The 17,951-nt window shown below is 33.6% G+C and overlaps 1 protein-coding gene and 1 long non-coding RNA gene across 3 annotated transcripts in view; one reads left to right on the forward strand and one right to left on the reverse strand.

The window, feature by feature from the left end:
• Window positions 1-17,951, forward strand: part of LOC126743741 (laminin subunit alpha-1) — a 549,108-nt gene that overhangs the window by 474,438 nt on the left and 56,719 nt on the right. Inside the window, exons 18-19 of the mRNA XM_050450955.1 lie at window positions 9,567-9,673; window positions 15,655-15,835. Coding sequence (XP_050306912.1) covers window positions 9,567-9,673; window positions 15,655-15,835 — 288 coding nt within the window. The remainder of the gene's footprint in view (window positions 1-9,566; window positions 9,674-15,654; window positions 15,836-17,951) is intronic.
• LOC126743752 (uncharacterized) overlaps window positions 1-17,951 on the reverse strand; it is a 70,784-nt gene that overhangs the window by 36,304 nt on the left and 16,529 nt on the right. Inside the window, exon 1 of one of the 2 annotated variants that reach the window (XR_007662975.1) lies at window positions 14,317-14,417. The exons of the other annotated variant lie outside the window; for it this stretch is intronic. This is a non-coding gene — a long non-coding RNA (uncharacterized LOC126743752). Of the gene's footprint in view, window positions 1-14,316; window positions 14,418-17,951 lie in introns of those variants that run through there. 2 annotated transcript variants of the gene reach the window in all.

Below are 17,951 nucleotides of genomic sequence, written 5' to 3' on the forward strand. Positions count from 1 at the left end.
TTGCTTTCACTGTATAGGTTATACTAATAATAAAATACTGATTAAGTTAAATACATAATTTTGTATATTTTTTACTCTTGACAAACTGATTATTTTTTAAACAGTATTTAAATTCTCGATTTGCTTGGCTCATCTCAAACTCGTTCCTCCAGTTATCTTGTCATCGTTCAGAATTACCTGTATAAAAACACCCACTCGTCCTTTAAATTCGATTGATACAACATAAAATTAATATATCGTATATCCGTTATATCATAAATGTTAGAGAAATTATTATTTACCACGTACTGTGAAGGAAATATGAAAATGACAACTACCTACGCGAATTATATTGATTGGAAGGATGAGTTCGTTTTGGCACATTCGTAAGAGAGATAAACATTAATAATTCAATGGATGCCTCAAAAGACGAATGTAAATTTTTTTATACCAGTCCAATATCACGTCCAATCGTTTCGACGCAAAATATATACGCTATTTCAAACAAGCAACAACGCAAATTTGATGTTTTTTGCGCACCATGAGGTCAAAAAAAGGAATGATACTTGACATGTTGTTTTGAACTGTCACTATTGTGATAAAAATGATATTCGGCTGACGCAAAGGAAATAAGAAAATGACTAATAATCTGAATTGATCAAATTTCCATTAAGTTGAGTAAGAAACATCTTGTTTGAACACACCGATTAATAAATAATTAAAGCAAACTCCGGTATGCGTGTTATGAAAATATTTTATATGTATGACCCAAATTAACAGAAATAATAATTATTAATATTAATTGTTATTGCTTTAGGAAGGCTTGTTTGTAATAATTTTAAATTGTTTAATAGGCTATAATATATATTGAGATAATGACACTTGCTTAATAACATCTGGTCGGTAGAGGTTATCAGAATGGTGATACACTGCTTTAATATCATGCCGGAAGATTTAATTCATGATTTTCATTTAATGAAAATACTACCTTTAAATAATTGCTGTATGGAGAGTGTTTGTAAGGTTACAGGTGAATATGTGATACCTGCTACTATATATGACTCATCTGGTAAAACTTATAAACCAGAAGAAATTATATTAGCTTTTGCTGACTTTTTCCGACTGTCTATAAAAATTTCAAATTCCTATGCTGCAAACAAGTTTCTTTTCTTGTTCCTCAGATTTCGATGGTACATCTACAGCAATTTCCAGGAAGAAATTATTACTGCCAGCGGGCAGTTGAACAGGAAATTGATCACAGGCTCTGAATTTCAGTTATATGGCTAAGGACTGCAAATTTATACTATACATCTCATAAGTCACATTCTACTAATCTAAGGTTAAAAAATGATAATCCGGTTCCGATTAATATCTAAATTGCTAAATACAAATTGCTGCTAATTTTTATAATACAGTCATCATATGTAATTACAACTTTCAATTAACCAACATGGCTTTTTCCATTTCTGCAATTTTTCGAATTTTATTTATTTCACTCTTTGTCATAATCTCTAGATTTCAGTAAGACATTCGACCAAATAATTCATCAAATGTTACTAAAGAAGTTTAATAATCGTTAAAGTAAAAGCGTTATAATTAAAGGCTTTCAAGATCAAGGTTTTTATCCTCACCTCTGATTTACCACTCTAATCTAAGGCTACTTATTTTCAATTTGCAAAAAACGATTTTATTTTCATTAAGATTCAGGATACGAATCTTAAAGATTCGTATCCTAATAAGATCTTTTCGCGTATTAATGATATTGCAAACTGTCCCTCTTCTAAGTAGGTATTGGTGCGCCAGGCATCGGTTGAGTCTCAATACCTCCATTCCCAATGCACGGTCTCCACTGAGTCTTCTTAATAACGGCTTGCACGTTTTCCCAGTCCAGATCTTTAAGATCTTTCCATTGGAGTGCCGTTGCTTATAAAATTTTCTTTCTCAGGTGACTCCACCAATCGCAAATTCCTAATAATATATGGTATGAAGTTTCCTCCACTGTACGGCAATTCGGACAGAGTGCAGTTTTTTATACCAAGAAAGTGTAGAAGGTGTAGGCTTAGGCAGTTATGCCCAGTTAGAATTTTCACTAAGTCTTTAATCCCCTCTCGGCTCTTTGCTAGCAGTCGCCTTACTTTAGAGCCGTCATGATCTGGTATCATCTCCTTGGCCTGTCTACATAATTCTGTCCTGCTCCAATTCTTCCTTATTTTGCCGGTATGTGCTGCCAGTCTTTCTAATACGTTTCTGCACTCCTGTACTAGCGCTGAGTTTTGAATCGCCTTGAGGGCAGCTTGACTATCAGAGTAGATACAAATCCCTTCGTTACCTGCCAATGCTTCCCGTTTGTTTGCTACTTCAAGTATAGCATGCAAACAGCTTCGCTTGAAAAACTGTGGTGTGTTTCCCTAGTAGAAATAATTCCATTTCTAGAAATGATTCCCTAGTAGAAACGATTTCATTTCTACTAGGAAATTCGTGTCATCCTGTACACTTCAGCTCTAGCTAACTTGGTGCTTTCCGTCTACGACCCATCAGTGCCTGCAGACCCTTTATGGCCTTGATTTGGTTCAAGGAGCCCATTCCTCCCTTGTCGGTATTTCCACCACCCGAAAGCCTTTCTTTAACTTCATATGGCCTTGCCCTAAGTGAACAATGCGCCATTCTCCGCTATCCTTTAACCTCTTATGCGCCGCCATATTCTCACTTTCAATCCAGACTGGGAGTTCCAGTAGCCCAAGAAGAATGTTAAGAGTTCCACAGGTGTTGTTCTTATGACTCCGGTCATTCCCAAACAGACCGGTCTTTGCAGACCAACCAATTCTTGGGTTTTAAGACAATTAATCTTTGATGCGGCTAGCCTCCATACCATGGATTCATATAAGACCCTCGGTCATGTGACTGCAGTATAAAGCCACTAAAGAACATGGCGCTTACTGGGTAGATTGACATAACAGGCTTATTCTTGGTTTGTAAAGGATACGTGTTTATTGAGAAATATTGTAAGATTTTTGCATCTATGCTATCCCTTTTTTATATCTATCACTTATCACTTATTTCTGTTAATATTGGTAAATCTTTTGTTGTTTGGTGATCTACTTTTATTATTGTTGTGTTGCGTGTATTCGGAGTTCTGATTAATGATGGAATCTGTTTTTAAATATATTTAGATTCTCAGACAGCTGTACTACCAAAAGTATTTATTTTGTGAATAAAACACGCAAAGGATGGATAGCTGAATTTAAGAACCTTCTTCTATTATCATCATCCAACTTTCTGCGTCCAAAGTTGTCATAAATTATTCCAGTTGTGTCAGTGCTGAGCTTCTTATAGCCAGTTGCCTGCGATTTTTTTATTATCGTATGGGTGGTCTGCCTCTACTTTTTTTGTCAACTTGTGGTCTCCAGTCTACAATTTTTTTGGTCCACCACCCATCAGCCATTCTGGTCACATTGCCGGCCTAGTTCCACTTAACTCATGTTATGCGCTGGATAACATCCGTGGTGCCTGTTCCCATTTCCTCATTTCTGACTCTATTTCTGAGAGTCCCAGTAGCATTCCATTCCATTCTTCTTGCGGCTACTCTGAGTTAGGTTTCTGTGGTTTGGGTTAAGGAGAAAGTTTCGGTACCGTAAGTCATGATTGAGAGCACGCCTTGGTCGAAGGTCTTAGTTTTTAGATGATTTGATATGTTGCTCTTAAAGATGTCTGAGATGTGCAGCCCATGCTAAGGTAATTTTCCTTTGGAGTTCAGTTATTTGTATATCTCTGGTAATTTTAATTTCATGGCCTAAGTTGTTATATTTGTGGACTAGTATTATTTCGTTACCACCGACTAAAATTTGTCAAGAATTACGACCGAATTCTGCAACGGCATTTAACTCAATAATCATGATTCTAATTTCTCTTAAATGGTTTGTTATTAGAACTATGTCGTCGGCAAATCGTAAGTGGAATAGCGTTTCGCCATTTAAACAGATTTCCTGGTTTCCCCAGTCTAACTGCTTGAAAGCATATTCCACAACTGCCGTACAAAGTTTGGGAGTTAACGTGTCCCCTTGTCTTATCCCTCTTTCGACTTTTATATTACATTTTGTATCTTTATGCCATCTTATAGGGGATTCGCCTTGGTGCAGACATAAGTTGAACAGTTTCTTTATTCTCTAAAAGTCTGTCCGCACCTCCGCTATTTTTTCTTTAAACTTTTATTATCGCAAACAAAAATGAGTTATTTTGTAAATCAAATTACTTGTTGCTGCTTTGTTGCTGAGATGCAAGGTGAAAGTTAAAAGCTGAAGCATAAAATACAGAACATTTTCTCGGATTATGATTATCAAATTACAGTTTCAGATTACAGTACACAGATTATCAGTTTGTGAAAACCTCAAACTTCTATTTTTAATAGTTAGGAAGTTACCCTGCAATCAAAATGGGACACATGTGCTAAATAATTCAAGTAATTAAATAAATGTTCCTCTACTGTTTAAAATTAATTACTTTAAATTTATAATACTTCAAGGCATTGTTTTTCTGCATGCTCCCATTAAAAACACTCTTATTCCAGGTGTGTTGCAGCCAGTTCAAAAATACCTCATGACCTAAATCTGACCCCGGAAACGCGCTCAGACATGTGTACAGTCACTTATATTACATCTAAATAAAGATCCGGTTTAATTAAAAATAAATTTAATCGAATTTAATTAAACCCGCGCCTTTTCATTATTATTTATTGAAATCTAGAGAGGCCACAATCCAAAAATCAATCAGCCGAATTTTTGGGCAGCGCGAGTCAATTGCTGACGTTAATTAACATTAATAAGACCCCGGTTTTAATTAAGCTCTTCGGATAAATTGTTTATCTATTTGTCTAATTGTCGCACGCCAGACAATAACAATTTAAATTGATTAAATTTATATGGTATTAAAAATTAGGTACTTTATTTTGTATTAAAACTTCAAGTCGTCTTTCTACTGGCGGAAACCCAATTAACTTTCGCTTTTCACGCTTTTTGGAGTTATTTATTTACAATTAATTTGAAAATGTTAATTAGTTACGCCAACATCTGCCAACCAGAATAACCGCGTATTTATTGATCTTCAATCATGTACCTATTTTAAATTTAACCTAATGCATCTAGACAACCTGAAAGTAAAATTTGTATTTAAATCCATTTAAGGCGCAGATGATCTAAATAGATAATTTAGATGTTACAGCTATGGTTTTATGAAATCATATAAGATTGATTGATTTGATAGAAAAATGCTTAAGTGTAGGTGTAATGTGATGGATTTAATGTACGTTTATATTAAAACGCTATATGTATATAGGATATTTTAAATAGCGTATGCCACTATTGATATCTTGGAAACTATAGGGAGGGTAGAAAAGAGGGCTGCTTTTCAGCAAATATTTTTTTTGTGGTTATGTGAGCACGGTTTTACAAAGGATAAAACCAATGGCTCTGCAGTGATGCAATTTTTGGAACAATTTTATAAATATCTAGATTTTATCAAAAAGTGTATTGGCTTTTTTGTGGACTTGAGTAAGGCTATTATAGATAAGGCTTTGATAGATCATTCACTCCTACTTTTAAAATAAAATTATTATGGTCCTAGAGGCTTGGTTGGTGTTTGGTTAGAGTTTTACCTTAACAATAGATAACTGATTGTTAATATTGGGGATAAGCTACCTTCCTGTAAAAATTGGTGTACTGCACGGCTCTCTGCTAGGGCCTTTACTATACTTAGTTTTTGTAAATGAATTACCTATAATTGTGGATAATCCAATAGATTTGGTTCTGTCAATGAAGTAGTATTAAGATTGCGTGCTGTCCTTTGTGCATTTAAAGGTTGGTTTCTTTAAAAAAAATGCGCTTAGATGCAGATAAAATGGTTTTTGTCAATTTTATATCACGAACATCATAAGTAAATTAAAATTTTACATTGATTCTGCTTTAAACTGGAACTCACACTTACATAGATCACTTGTTTTCTAAACTTGCTACAATTTGTTTTACTATTTTTTTATCTTAGAGACCTCTCTAACCAAAATACTGTTTTGTCGTATTATTTCGCTCACTTTGTATCGCGCATAAAATATCCGCTTATTTTTTAAGGAGCATTTAATTCTAATATGACTAAAATGTTTCGAATGCAATGGAAAGCCTTAAGAAATATTGCTGCTGTAGGCATTGGGTATTATTGCAGAAACTTATTTCAAAAATATAATATTCTCACTCTTCAGGCTCTCTATGTACTAGAAATATTAATTTATTTAAAAAAAATTGAACAGTTTTGCGACCATGGGAGACATTACAACTATACACGATTATAACACAAACACCAATTTGCATGTGTTTACTGTAAGACTGTTTACTAAATTACTTATTGCTATACAAAAGATGAATTTTTCTTCGTTCAAAAATAATATTTCAGAGTCTCTGTGTAGTTTTGGCACCCTATGACTTAGAAGAATTATTATTAATGGATCTGGCCTGATCTCTGGCCATCTTTTTAATATTTGCATCTGAAACATTTTATGCAAGGTGTCCCGTATCTCTATGTTGAAATTTTGGGAGTATAAAGTAAATGCAAATCTCGTATCTCCATTTTTATTTATTTCAGAATTACATGCCTATAAATGTTATTTGAAAAACTACAAATAAATTCGTGAAATAAAGAGAAATAAGAACTACAACATTTTTTTTCGAAGATCAAAAATTCAAACTGTTTTATGATAAATAAAACACTTATTCTCGGAACATAAATATGCGTGCTCCTCATTAGTAATAGTACATACAGGGTATTTCAGAACTATGGGATCAAACTTCTAGGGGTTGTTCAGTGCAACAGTAGAATCCATTTAAGTATAGAAACCCATGTCCGGAAATGTGTCACTACTCCACTACGGCCCTAAGACGCGTTTAAATTTAGAAAAAATATTAATTACCTAAATAGGATCTGATGCATTTATTTTTACCTTTTGTATATGATACCATCACAACAATTGTTCAAAATGTCTTCCTCAATACACCGATTTAAATGCCGCACATGTCGGCGGACTACACTAAAAATTTGATCCTCGTTTAGAATGATTTCAAATGCTGCTGTTATTCGTCCAATTAAGTCTAGCTCTGATTCTACTGGAGTTTCGTAGACTAAAGACTTTACATGTTCCCACAAAAAAAATCGGGCGACGTTAAATCGGGTGACCTAGGAGGCCAAGAAACTGCTCCACCTCTGGCAATCCAACGGTGCCAGACGGTGCCAAACCGCTGAGCCAAATACTCGCGTGCTTGTACAGCAAAGTGAGCCGGCGCTCCATCATGCTGAAACCGCATTTGCTGTCTAACGTTTAGTGGAACATTTTCAAGGAGTTCTGGGAGAACTTCCTTCAAGAAACGCAGATAAATAGGTCCTGTTAACCGTTCCGGTAGAAGGTATGGCCCAATTAAAGCGTTGATTTTAAACAATTGTCGTTATGGTATCATGTACGAAAGGTAAAAATAAATGCAGCAGATCCTATTTAGGTAATTAATGTTTTTTATAAATTTTAACGCGTCTTAGGGCCGTAGTGGCGTAGTGACGTATTTCCGGACATGGGTTCCTATACTCAAATGGATTCTTCTGTTGCACTGAACAACCCCCAGTTGATCCCATAGTTCTGAAACACTCTGTATTCCTACAAATCAATAAGCTATCAAAACAGGAACTAAGAATTATTGACATTCAAGTGAGCAAGTTTAAGTGCAGCCCCAGCTTCTTAGTGACCCACGTTTTCTTTATCAAAATGCTCCATCGATTTTGTTCTCAAGAGTGCATTTTGTGCATGGATGGCCACTACCGTAGTGCTCGTCAAGCAGTTATCGAATATCTATTATAATATTTCTGGAAGTATACAGACAATTTCGGAAATGTGGTCTGCGTGATTATCTTTTTAATCGGGAAGTAAACTTGCCAGCAGACTTGAATTAACAAGTACTAGATACTGTGGTAAGGGATCCAACTATTAGTGTTCGTCGAATCTATAAACAAATCGAACTACTGCGAATGACTGTTGGGCAAATTTTAAAACGTGAAGTCTTATATCCGTATCATTATCGTAAGGTACAAGGTTTGTTTGAGGCAGATCACTATACTAATCTAATTTATTCTACCTGGATATTAGGACAGTCCCGTCCTAATATTTATTTCTACAGAACCGTCCTCTGGCAGATGAAGCGACATTTACGAGACGTGATATTACAAATCTAAGAAAATCTGCATAGAGGGAAATCATAAAATCCAAAAGCTGTACTTCCATGTAATTTTCAACATGAATTTTCTGTTAGCGTGTGGAATGCCCTAATTGATGACTTGTTGCTTGGTCCTGTTGTGCTTCCTACAAGGTTGAATGCGAAGACTGAGCTTCAGTCACTTGTGAACAAACTGCAAGGACCTTTGGAGCATGTTCCACTGAATATTCGCCTAGACAATATGTGGTTCCAAATGGAACCCATTGCATTTCGGAGTTGCTGTACGAAATTGGTCTGGCCATCAAGATCACCCGATTGCAATCCCCTTGATTTTTATTTATGAAGACGCATAAAAGATTTAGTATATGCGAGAGTTTCAAATACAAGGGAAGAATAATATAAATACGACAGAATAGGGGCCAAATGCGGATAACTACGTCATCTGTTGGCTTACGGGCACAAGCCTGCATTCAAGGAAGTGGACATTTTGAAAATAGTATCAATTAACCTTATTTCTAAATAAAATTAATCTTTATTAACTTTACGATTTTTTTAGTATTATCTTCAAATATCGTACATAGGCGTGTAACTTTGAAATAAATAAAAATGGATATGAAAGTTTTACGTTTTTTTAACTTGAAAAGAAGTGTACTTTAAATTCCCAAAATTTTTACATAATGATACGGGACATTGAAAGACTAGAATCAGTAAATAACAATTTTATTTCAGTTCAAAATGTGTTCAGGGGCAAGGAGGTGTTTTGTTTACAAACATATTAACTGATTCTCCGTTGTCAAGGTAATACACATTTCCAAAAGAGGAAATTTTCAGCTATATATATATATATTAACACATAATTTAAATTATTTGTATTGGATTTTGGCTTAAAAATATTTTTTTTTATGAAGAAAGTAAATTCAGTCATAAAATATTATAAGAAAATATAATTACGGGAAAACGAACGCATAACTAAAGCAAACTTTATTCAAACACATAAAAGACTTAACATATAAAGTTACTCTTTTCACAAGATGTTTTTCTGATATAATTTTCCCTCTCGCTGAGCAAATAATAAAATATAATCCATAAATATGTATCCGCGATATTTCAAAAGCGAGATTCCTCCAGTTTGACGTTATTTACTTATGTATAATGTATACAATGTAAATGCAACTCGGACATGGCTTATGTATCGCGAGCAATTTTCTGCTGACGATTACGATTTTAAAATGCATGAAAAACGCGATCCGGACTTAATGCAGCGACACTCAAAATGTTACGTTTTATAATTTTAATGCCTAGTTTTATAAATTTAATTGACAGTTTAATATAATTTGTATTATTTTGTTCCAGCATGTAACTGTGACCCAAATGGCTCGAAGTATTCATCGTGCGACCCATCGACAGGCCAGTGCATTTGTAAATCCCATTACGAGGGAAAAACTTGTGACAGTTGCAAGGTAAATGTTTATTTATTTACACATTTTCACGGATAACTAAATTAGGATTATTAACTTAGGCAGATAGCCTAACCGAAAATTTGCTAATTTTGCAATTACATTTAATTGAATAATTCAAGATTGGCTTATTACATTTTTTTTAAACTTTGCACAAGGGTTTGCCAGATTGGTCTCTTCAAAAATTTATCTTACATTTTTTTTTATAAAATGTACAGGGAAGCCAATAATTAACCCCCTTAAAATTTACATGGGTTTTCCTATGTTCCGCTCGGCGACGCACCACCCGGTATATAATCCACATAGAATCGTAATGTCAAAATGTTTAATATGACGGTCAATAAAGGTCACCATCAGATGCACCGATTGATTCCCCAAAAGTTTTCTATTCAAAGATTTTTTGTAGCGCCCATATTTCCCAAGATTTTTGGGTGTGTCCATACTTTTGGGACACCCCGTATGTATTATCAATCACATAGTCCTATTTAAAACTGTGGGCACTTTGTTCGGAATATTTATTTGTTTTTTTTTCCATATTCTTCTTAAGTATGTAGAACACAAAGGTTGATGTTGGCAACCCAGCAATATTTAACGATGTCATGTGTATCAAACCATGTTTCATCTAAGTATATAGTGTTTCTGTTGGTGTCACGACGTATTTTAATTTGGCGCAGGTATTCTTGCCGTATTTCAACAATTCTTTTTGATATGATAATTATCTGACTTTCCTATTATCCCAAATAATTGTCAATATTGGAACTAAGTTATCCTTATAAAAGCTATAAACTGTTCACCAAATAACATGCTTCTCTTCTTTTTCTTTAAGCGCTTAACAATTGGCAGTCATCCTGGATATGGTGGCTTGGCTCATTGCTGCTTCAAATAGTTCAGTAATAGTTTTTGAGAACCGTGTGCTTAAGTTTTTAAGCCATGATATTTTCCTATTTCTCAATAGTATTCCCCCATTAATTTTCCTTGGAAAATGCTCGTTAAAAGGTGATATTTGCTTTCGTTTCTCATACGTCCGAGGTACTCAAGCTTTCTTCTCCTAATGGTGTTTATTACTTCCAAGTCCTTTGTCTCTATCCACCCATGATATACTCAGTATTTCAGGGTTACCGCGTACAAATTCATATGATTTGTGTATTTTGTGTTATCGGCCACTATGGTCGCGCTGTAGTCCTTTTTGTCCTCGGGTCATATAGTATATAGTTGTAAAATTGATTGTGTATTACTTGTATATGTATATATTGGGCAAATAAACAAGTTTGATTTGATTTGATGTGATTTGAGTATCCTCCTATAAATCCACATTTCAAAGGCTTTGAGTGATCTTTGTGTTACCTTGGTTAATGTCAATGACTGCATGCCATAGAAAAAAAATAGAGAAAATATAGCATCGGAGGAGTTTGATTTTGATGTTGTGGTTGTGACTTTTACAGTTTCGCTATTTGGTTAAAAGCGGCTTTTGCTTTCTCTATTCTACATCTGATCTCCTGTGAGTTGTCCCACATATCATTGATCATGGTTCCCAGATCATGCAGATCAGGTAAACTATGTTACTCTGTCTATTGGTGTATTGTTGATCGTAAACCATATCTTCCACCAGTTTCTCTACTGATTACCATGATTTGGTTTTACTAATGTTAATTTCTTATAAGCCATAGTTACTGCTGGGGTCTTTTATTTTGTTCATTATTTGTTATAAGTTCTTCATGTTATTAGTGAAAATCACATTATCTGCGTATCGGATGTTTATTTGGTTTCCATTCAGCAAAATTCCTATGCAGAGCTTTTTTAAAGCTTTCCTCCAAGTAGAGATTAAATATGAGTGGTGACAGGATGCAGCCCAGTCTCCTCGAAGAATGTTTACTGTATTGGTCATCCATATGAATTTTAATTGTAGCTGATTGATTCCATTAAAGATTTCAGATGATTCTTATATCTTTATAATCCATTCCTATATTCATCAAGACGTCTATCATCTTTTCGTATTTTATTCTATCGAACGCTTTTTAGTAGTCTATAAAAAAGGCAAAATTATCACAGCTCATAATCCTACAGTGCTGTAGTAATATTTGTAGACAGAAAAGTGCATCTCTTGTACCGATCCCGTTCATAAATCCAAATTGTGTATATGTGATACTTTTTCCTCACAGTAACTTGATACGATATAAAAAATATTGAGATTTCATTTATTAATTACATGTTTTTTTATGATCCGTGTTACTTTAGTTCGTTCTAATAATAAGTAAACTAAGCAATTTAGAAAGGCATGGTCAAGGAGCTTCCATTCTATTTATAAAGAATGCTAACAATGTACATTTAATAAAAGATCAAATCGCTAGAATTAAGATATGCAAAAATCGTTTAACTATAATTGAAATGCACATCCTAAAAGACACACCTATATAGAAAACACTTATAAAATAATAAAGCAACATGCATACCTAAAAAACAGTTATGCGTGGGAAAAATTTAAAAATGTCTTTGTTTCTTATTCGTTATTGGTAGTCTATATAAGGAAAGTTTAAAATCGAAAAAGTGTATCTCTTCCCGTTGCCTAAGTTGCCTTGTAAAAATATTAGACAGAAGCTTTACTTACTGAGTATTACCAGTTAATTCCAAACACGAAGAGTCAAATACACGTTTAAGAAGAAAAGAAAATAAGCCACTTTTTTAACAAAAATCTTATTTAAATAAAACTCAGTACTACATCAAAATATTAAAATACGTGATATTTTAGTTTTGCGCACAAAACTGCACACCTCTCTCAAGACCTAACAGGTAACTAATATACTCCTTACGATCATCAGACGAACTGGTGCGTGATTTTTTAAACAAAACCAATTCCGAGTAAAGTTCATTGACAAAGTTGCCCCACCTGTCGAATTTTCCCCACTCTCCCCTATTCACGAAACGACTGGACATGTGGATACAGTAAAAAAAAATGCTTTAATCTCTTTTTCTTATGTACTTTTTTGGTGGAGAGACTGTCATGGGGGTTTGTTAAATAAAAATCTTTAGAGCAGGGCTAATTGTTTTATATTGCTATGTCGTATTTTTTTTAATATATATTGATCCAAGCAAAATATTTAAGCGCGTGAATTAATGATTTTTCCATACCCAATAAAATTGAAGTTAATTTTATGTCGGTAACAATTTTGAAAAATGTTAGATTGAATTACAAACAAATGTCAGATTAACTTTTTATACTTGTTACGCACTAGTGTGTAAAAAAATAGCAATTATACCTAAACAAATAAATTACTACCTTAAAAGGGTAAACTTTACAAACCCTGGAGTGTGTAAAGTGAGTACTTTACGCACAGCAGTAGAAAAATTATGTTACGCACTAAAGCGTTAATTAATTCCGTTTCTCGCTTTTTCTGTCTCGTGTGTAAATTCCTTTTTTTTACGACTAAAATTTTTCATTCATAAAAAAGCTCTCGCATATGTATGTAATATATGTAACTATTGTAGCGTTTTTACCATTCATTAAGGTATGAATTAAAACATTTTATGCACAAAAATAGTCAACGCATTTATTTACCTACTTACACTACTAGAATATTTATTCCCGTGATTTAAAAGTCGCGCCAATATTTCAACTTGAACTCGGCGGACCATAGTTTAGAAAGATTCGCCAACCCACGCGTCTTCAGAGATGTCGTAAATACTATTTAGACGAAACTCCCGTAAGAGCCAATAGAACACAGAATGTCGAATGACTGCTGCGCCCTCTGAATATCGAGGAGTAATACTAACCCGAAATGAAAATTGGTTTGTGACGTCTTAACAACGGGTAATTTAAAATTTGATTATGGCGCCAAATTTGAATTTCGCTTTACTGTACCGTGCGCTTAAATTTAGTGGCAAAAGCGAGGTTCTTTCATAAATTATAGTACGAAAATAGAAAAAGTAGCAAATCGAGAATTAATTTAAATAATTTATTTAATTAAATAGTTTATATAATATGGGGACAAAAAAGTCCCAATTTAACACTTTTTCAAGCAGAGGCCCATAATTTGTGCCTCTTTCTGTTTGCGTGCTATACTTTCTGAAAGACCCATACATTTCCTACTAGATACATAGGTCTGGATTTCAGAAATGAAACAAGAAATATTTACAAAATGTACTACTATAATATGAGAAGAGATTATAGCAAAAAATTCACGAGTTATACAATAAAAATTAACCGTTGTACACCTTTATTAAAACATTAAATAAAATATAAAAATTCTTCCAAATTCCATAATGTAAGTATAAACTTACAACTTTAATTAGGAACTTTGTTCTATGAAGAATAAACTTTGTAAGTTAGGGTTTATTCAGGGTGTTACAAAAGGTTATAGTAAATGTACAAAGGACAATAAAAATTTAATAAAATCACCAAAAAAATATGTAGAAGAATATGCAGTATTCAATTCACCAGTAATGTTCCTTAGTAAATATTATAAGTTAGATAACTATTAACAAATGAGCAATGAAAGAGGAAGAAGTAAACATTTTAGCAGCAGAAATAAAATATAAAGTATAATGTAAAGTGTTCTTTACTAAATATTATAAATTAAATAACTACCAACAAATTAGTAATGAAAGGGGCAACAAGTAAATATGTTAAACGTAAAATTTACAGGAGTTACCTTTTTTCTATTTGCCTTTAAAAATTTCAGACTCCAAGATTTGTATGATACAAAATTACGCATGCATTGAAACTGCTGAAATCGCTCTTCTCAGGTTTGGCGTCGCATTTTGAGTAAGTTTTGACATTAAGACTGTCAAAAAGTCTATACAGAAGCAAGATGAATTCTGCTCCATATTAAGCTTCACTGGGTAATTTATTTTGGAATCTAATGTCTAGAAATAGAACTCATATTTTGAAGTATTAATGTTTAAAGTCATTTAAAAAAATAAAATCTTACCCTATATTGTCCGCCTAGGGTCCTATGATATTACTAAAGACGTAGGTGCAGTTTTAACTTTTAATCCATCAGCATTTTCTGTTCTCGACTGCTGCTCTATGTGATCAAAAGTGGTCAGTTCTTTATAATCGTGATCTGACATTTTTAAATGGAATATCCTATACATCTTGGATAGAAATAAAAAGATCTTATTTTATAGATTCCAAATATATCATATAAAATATTTTGCCACACAACAGTGGTGTCAGTCTAAGAGACACATTACTAAGTTAAGTATAATATATTTTTACTATGAAGAGCCTGAACCCAAATATTAACATATATAACATATTGCACCTATTAAAAAACCCGGCAAACTGTGTCTTTTACCATCCACAGATTTAACACATTAGCTGCTTCTTCAGAATCCATTTCTGATGAATACATTTGTTGTTTACATTTGTACTTGTCATTTTCACAAAAAAAGTTTATTGCAATAACTATTTATGCAAATGCAATGTCGCCAATGTCTATATTCGATTCAAAGCTTTTACTGTTTTTATCTCAATTTCTTTACAAAAATGTAATTCTCTGCTTCTTTAGAAATTTTCCTGTATATCACGTGTCAGCACATCCTTATGAACATTAATCACAGTTATCAATCAATCACAGTTAATCACACAACACACTAAACTAAGCAAGTGTGTGAAATATGAAAACAGATTAATTTTGTTAAGATTTTTCGCAAAATTTGATTAATGAAAGTTAGTTTTCCAGCAGAAGTAAAAAGAAAGCCTGTACACGCTAAAGAACTATGAAAAATGGCGGCATTTTATGTGATATAGTTTCATGCTTGACAGTCCGTGCACCCTAGGTAAAAGCGGTAGTTTAACTAGTTTTGCATTCTTAGCGTCATTTAAATTTCGAGGAGTAGAAGCTTCTTTGAGTTCCGCAAATCGCCCAAGGCCCTGGGTGTGTCCGTTTGGGTCATTCCGAAATGATGAAAAGCAGCTGATATTCCTACACTATTTTTATCCTATTTTGTTTAATTTCATAAACATATGTATTTTTCAATTATAGCCTGGATATTGGAAAACCTTAAAAAAAGACTGCATCAAATGTCACTGCAACGAGTTCGGCGCACTGGACAGCGTGTGCGACCAAGAGAACGGCCAATGCAAGTGCAAACCCGGCATTACCGGACAAAATTGCGACCGGTGCATGCCCAATTATTTCGGCACCGTCGACACGACTTGCATAGGTAAAGTACAAACTAATAATTTATCCCTATATGAAATTGTAAAATATTTATAGTTTGATTTCGAGGCGCCTTTATAAATCAATTCTAGCATGACCTTCTTTAGGCAAAAAAAACCACTTTGCTATTGTAAAAATGACAAAAGCCGGTACGGAAGAAAGTGGATGTCAAACGGCGAAACGAAATATACAGCATCAGGCTGTCAGTTTTGCGGCCAATTAAAATCGATCTGTCTATCAATCAAGGTATAAAATCGGAGCTAGTGGAACAGTCAGAAGCGGACTGTGATCTGGGAGTTTGGATTATTTATGAAGTTTGGAGAACTAGAGAACAGTTATTAATAATTGGTTTTTGTTTTGACCAAAAATGTAGGATGGATTTAACTGAATGCAACCAATAGGCTGTAACTCTTTAAACCCTTTTTTTTCTGAAACGTTTGAACTCGGAACAAGTTTAGGTAGAAATTTGTTTAATTTTTCAATTAGTTTCAAGTTTTTTCTCTATGTGTTTCTTTCAGTAGTTTTCTTACGTAGAAATGTCTGTTTTTTTCTTATTTTGGCATTTTGCACAAAAAGTAACTTTTCTCTAAAACATTCTTTTCATGAGACCGAAAATTTAAGAGAGAAAATGAAAGCCCCCAATTTTTATGTTACAAATAAAAAGATTTGTATTAGTAAGCACAATAAAACATCCTCTGTTAATTTTCAACGTTATCGACTTTTTCATTGGTATTTAATTATATTCTTCTACTAGAAACTTAAGAAACCACTTTAAAAAGACTGAGGCTTTAAAAAGATTTTTTAAACTATTCTAAGTAGAGATGGTTCTAAGTAAATATAGAAATTATATTCACCACATCTCATAATTCCTCTAGATTTTTCTTTTTCTTTTTATATTGGAAAAAATCGAGAATTGGATAGCTTTGTGACCTCTGTAAATATGTATTAGGTAGAAAATGTTTTGAAGTATCTCCAACTGAAATATGTACTCTTATACTCTCTATACACAATAATACTATATGATATTTACAAACTGTATGCTCCAAAGGTCAGGGATGTTATCCTGGTGATTGCTCGCATTCAGTTGCTGACTTAGTAGGTCAGTTTTAGACTCGTTCAGCGACTCGTAAGCCCACTAGTTTTTTTGAAGCGATCTTATAAGTAACTAAATTTTTTATATTATTACTTAACATGATTAAATGATTACCTCATGTTCCTGTACTAATATTATGGTATAAGTTATTTTGCAAACTTAAACTATATTTATGTTCTGTGAAAAATTTATTTTTAAGCTTTTATAGTATGTAATTATTAACTAATTTTCTTGGTGAAATTTCTCTAAAAAGTTTTTATCTCGGTTTTTGTGATGGAAAATTACAGTTTTGGGGAAATGACAGACATGCATGTAATGTACGTGCTTACAGTAATTGTTATGAAAATCCTGGTGTAAGTACCAGGACTATAGCAGCTCGATTAGGGGATAATCATTACAACAGCACTGTGTGGCAGGTTCTCTCCGAACAACTTTTGTATCCGTATCATGTTCAACGTGTGCAGGCATTACTACCAAGAGATTTTCTGCCCTGTTTGCGGTTTTGCCAATGGTATTACGAAAAAGTTTATAATAACAGAAATTTTAATAAAACCATACTTTTTACGGACAAAGCTGGATTTCGGCGTGATCGTATTGTTAATTTTCATAATACTCATGTATGGAGTGACGAAAATCCCCATGCTTACGTACAGTGTCGTTACCAAGAGCAATTTTTTTAAATGTGTGGATGGGTGTTTTTGGTGACAATTTAATTGAGCCTTTCTTTTTACCCTTAAGATTAAACGGCGAATCTTACTTAGGATTTCTTCAACAAGAATTGCCCGTATTGCTGGAAGAAGTTCCTCTAAATGTACGTAATCAAATAACTTTTATGCACGATGGAGCCCCTCCTCATTGTAGTATAGCGGTTAGAACTCATCTCAATATCACCTTCGGAAAATTGGGTTGGAAGAGGTGGATCGATTCAATAGCCACCTCGCTCCCCTGATTTAAGTCACACCTTAAGAGTTAAAAAATAAAATTGTAAATGCTTGCGAAGGAGTGAGAAATAGACCTTGAATTTTAG

Source organism: Anthonomus grandis, chromosome 13, assembly GCF_022605725.1.
Source record: "Anthonomus grandis grandis chromosome 13, icAntGran1.3, whole genome shotgun sequence".
Lineage (NCBI taxonomy): Eukaryota > Metazoa > Arthropoda > Insecta > Coleoptera > Curculionidae > Anthonomus > Anthonomus grandis.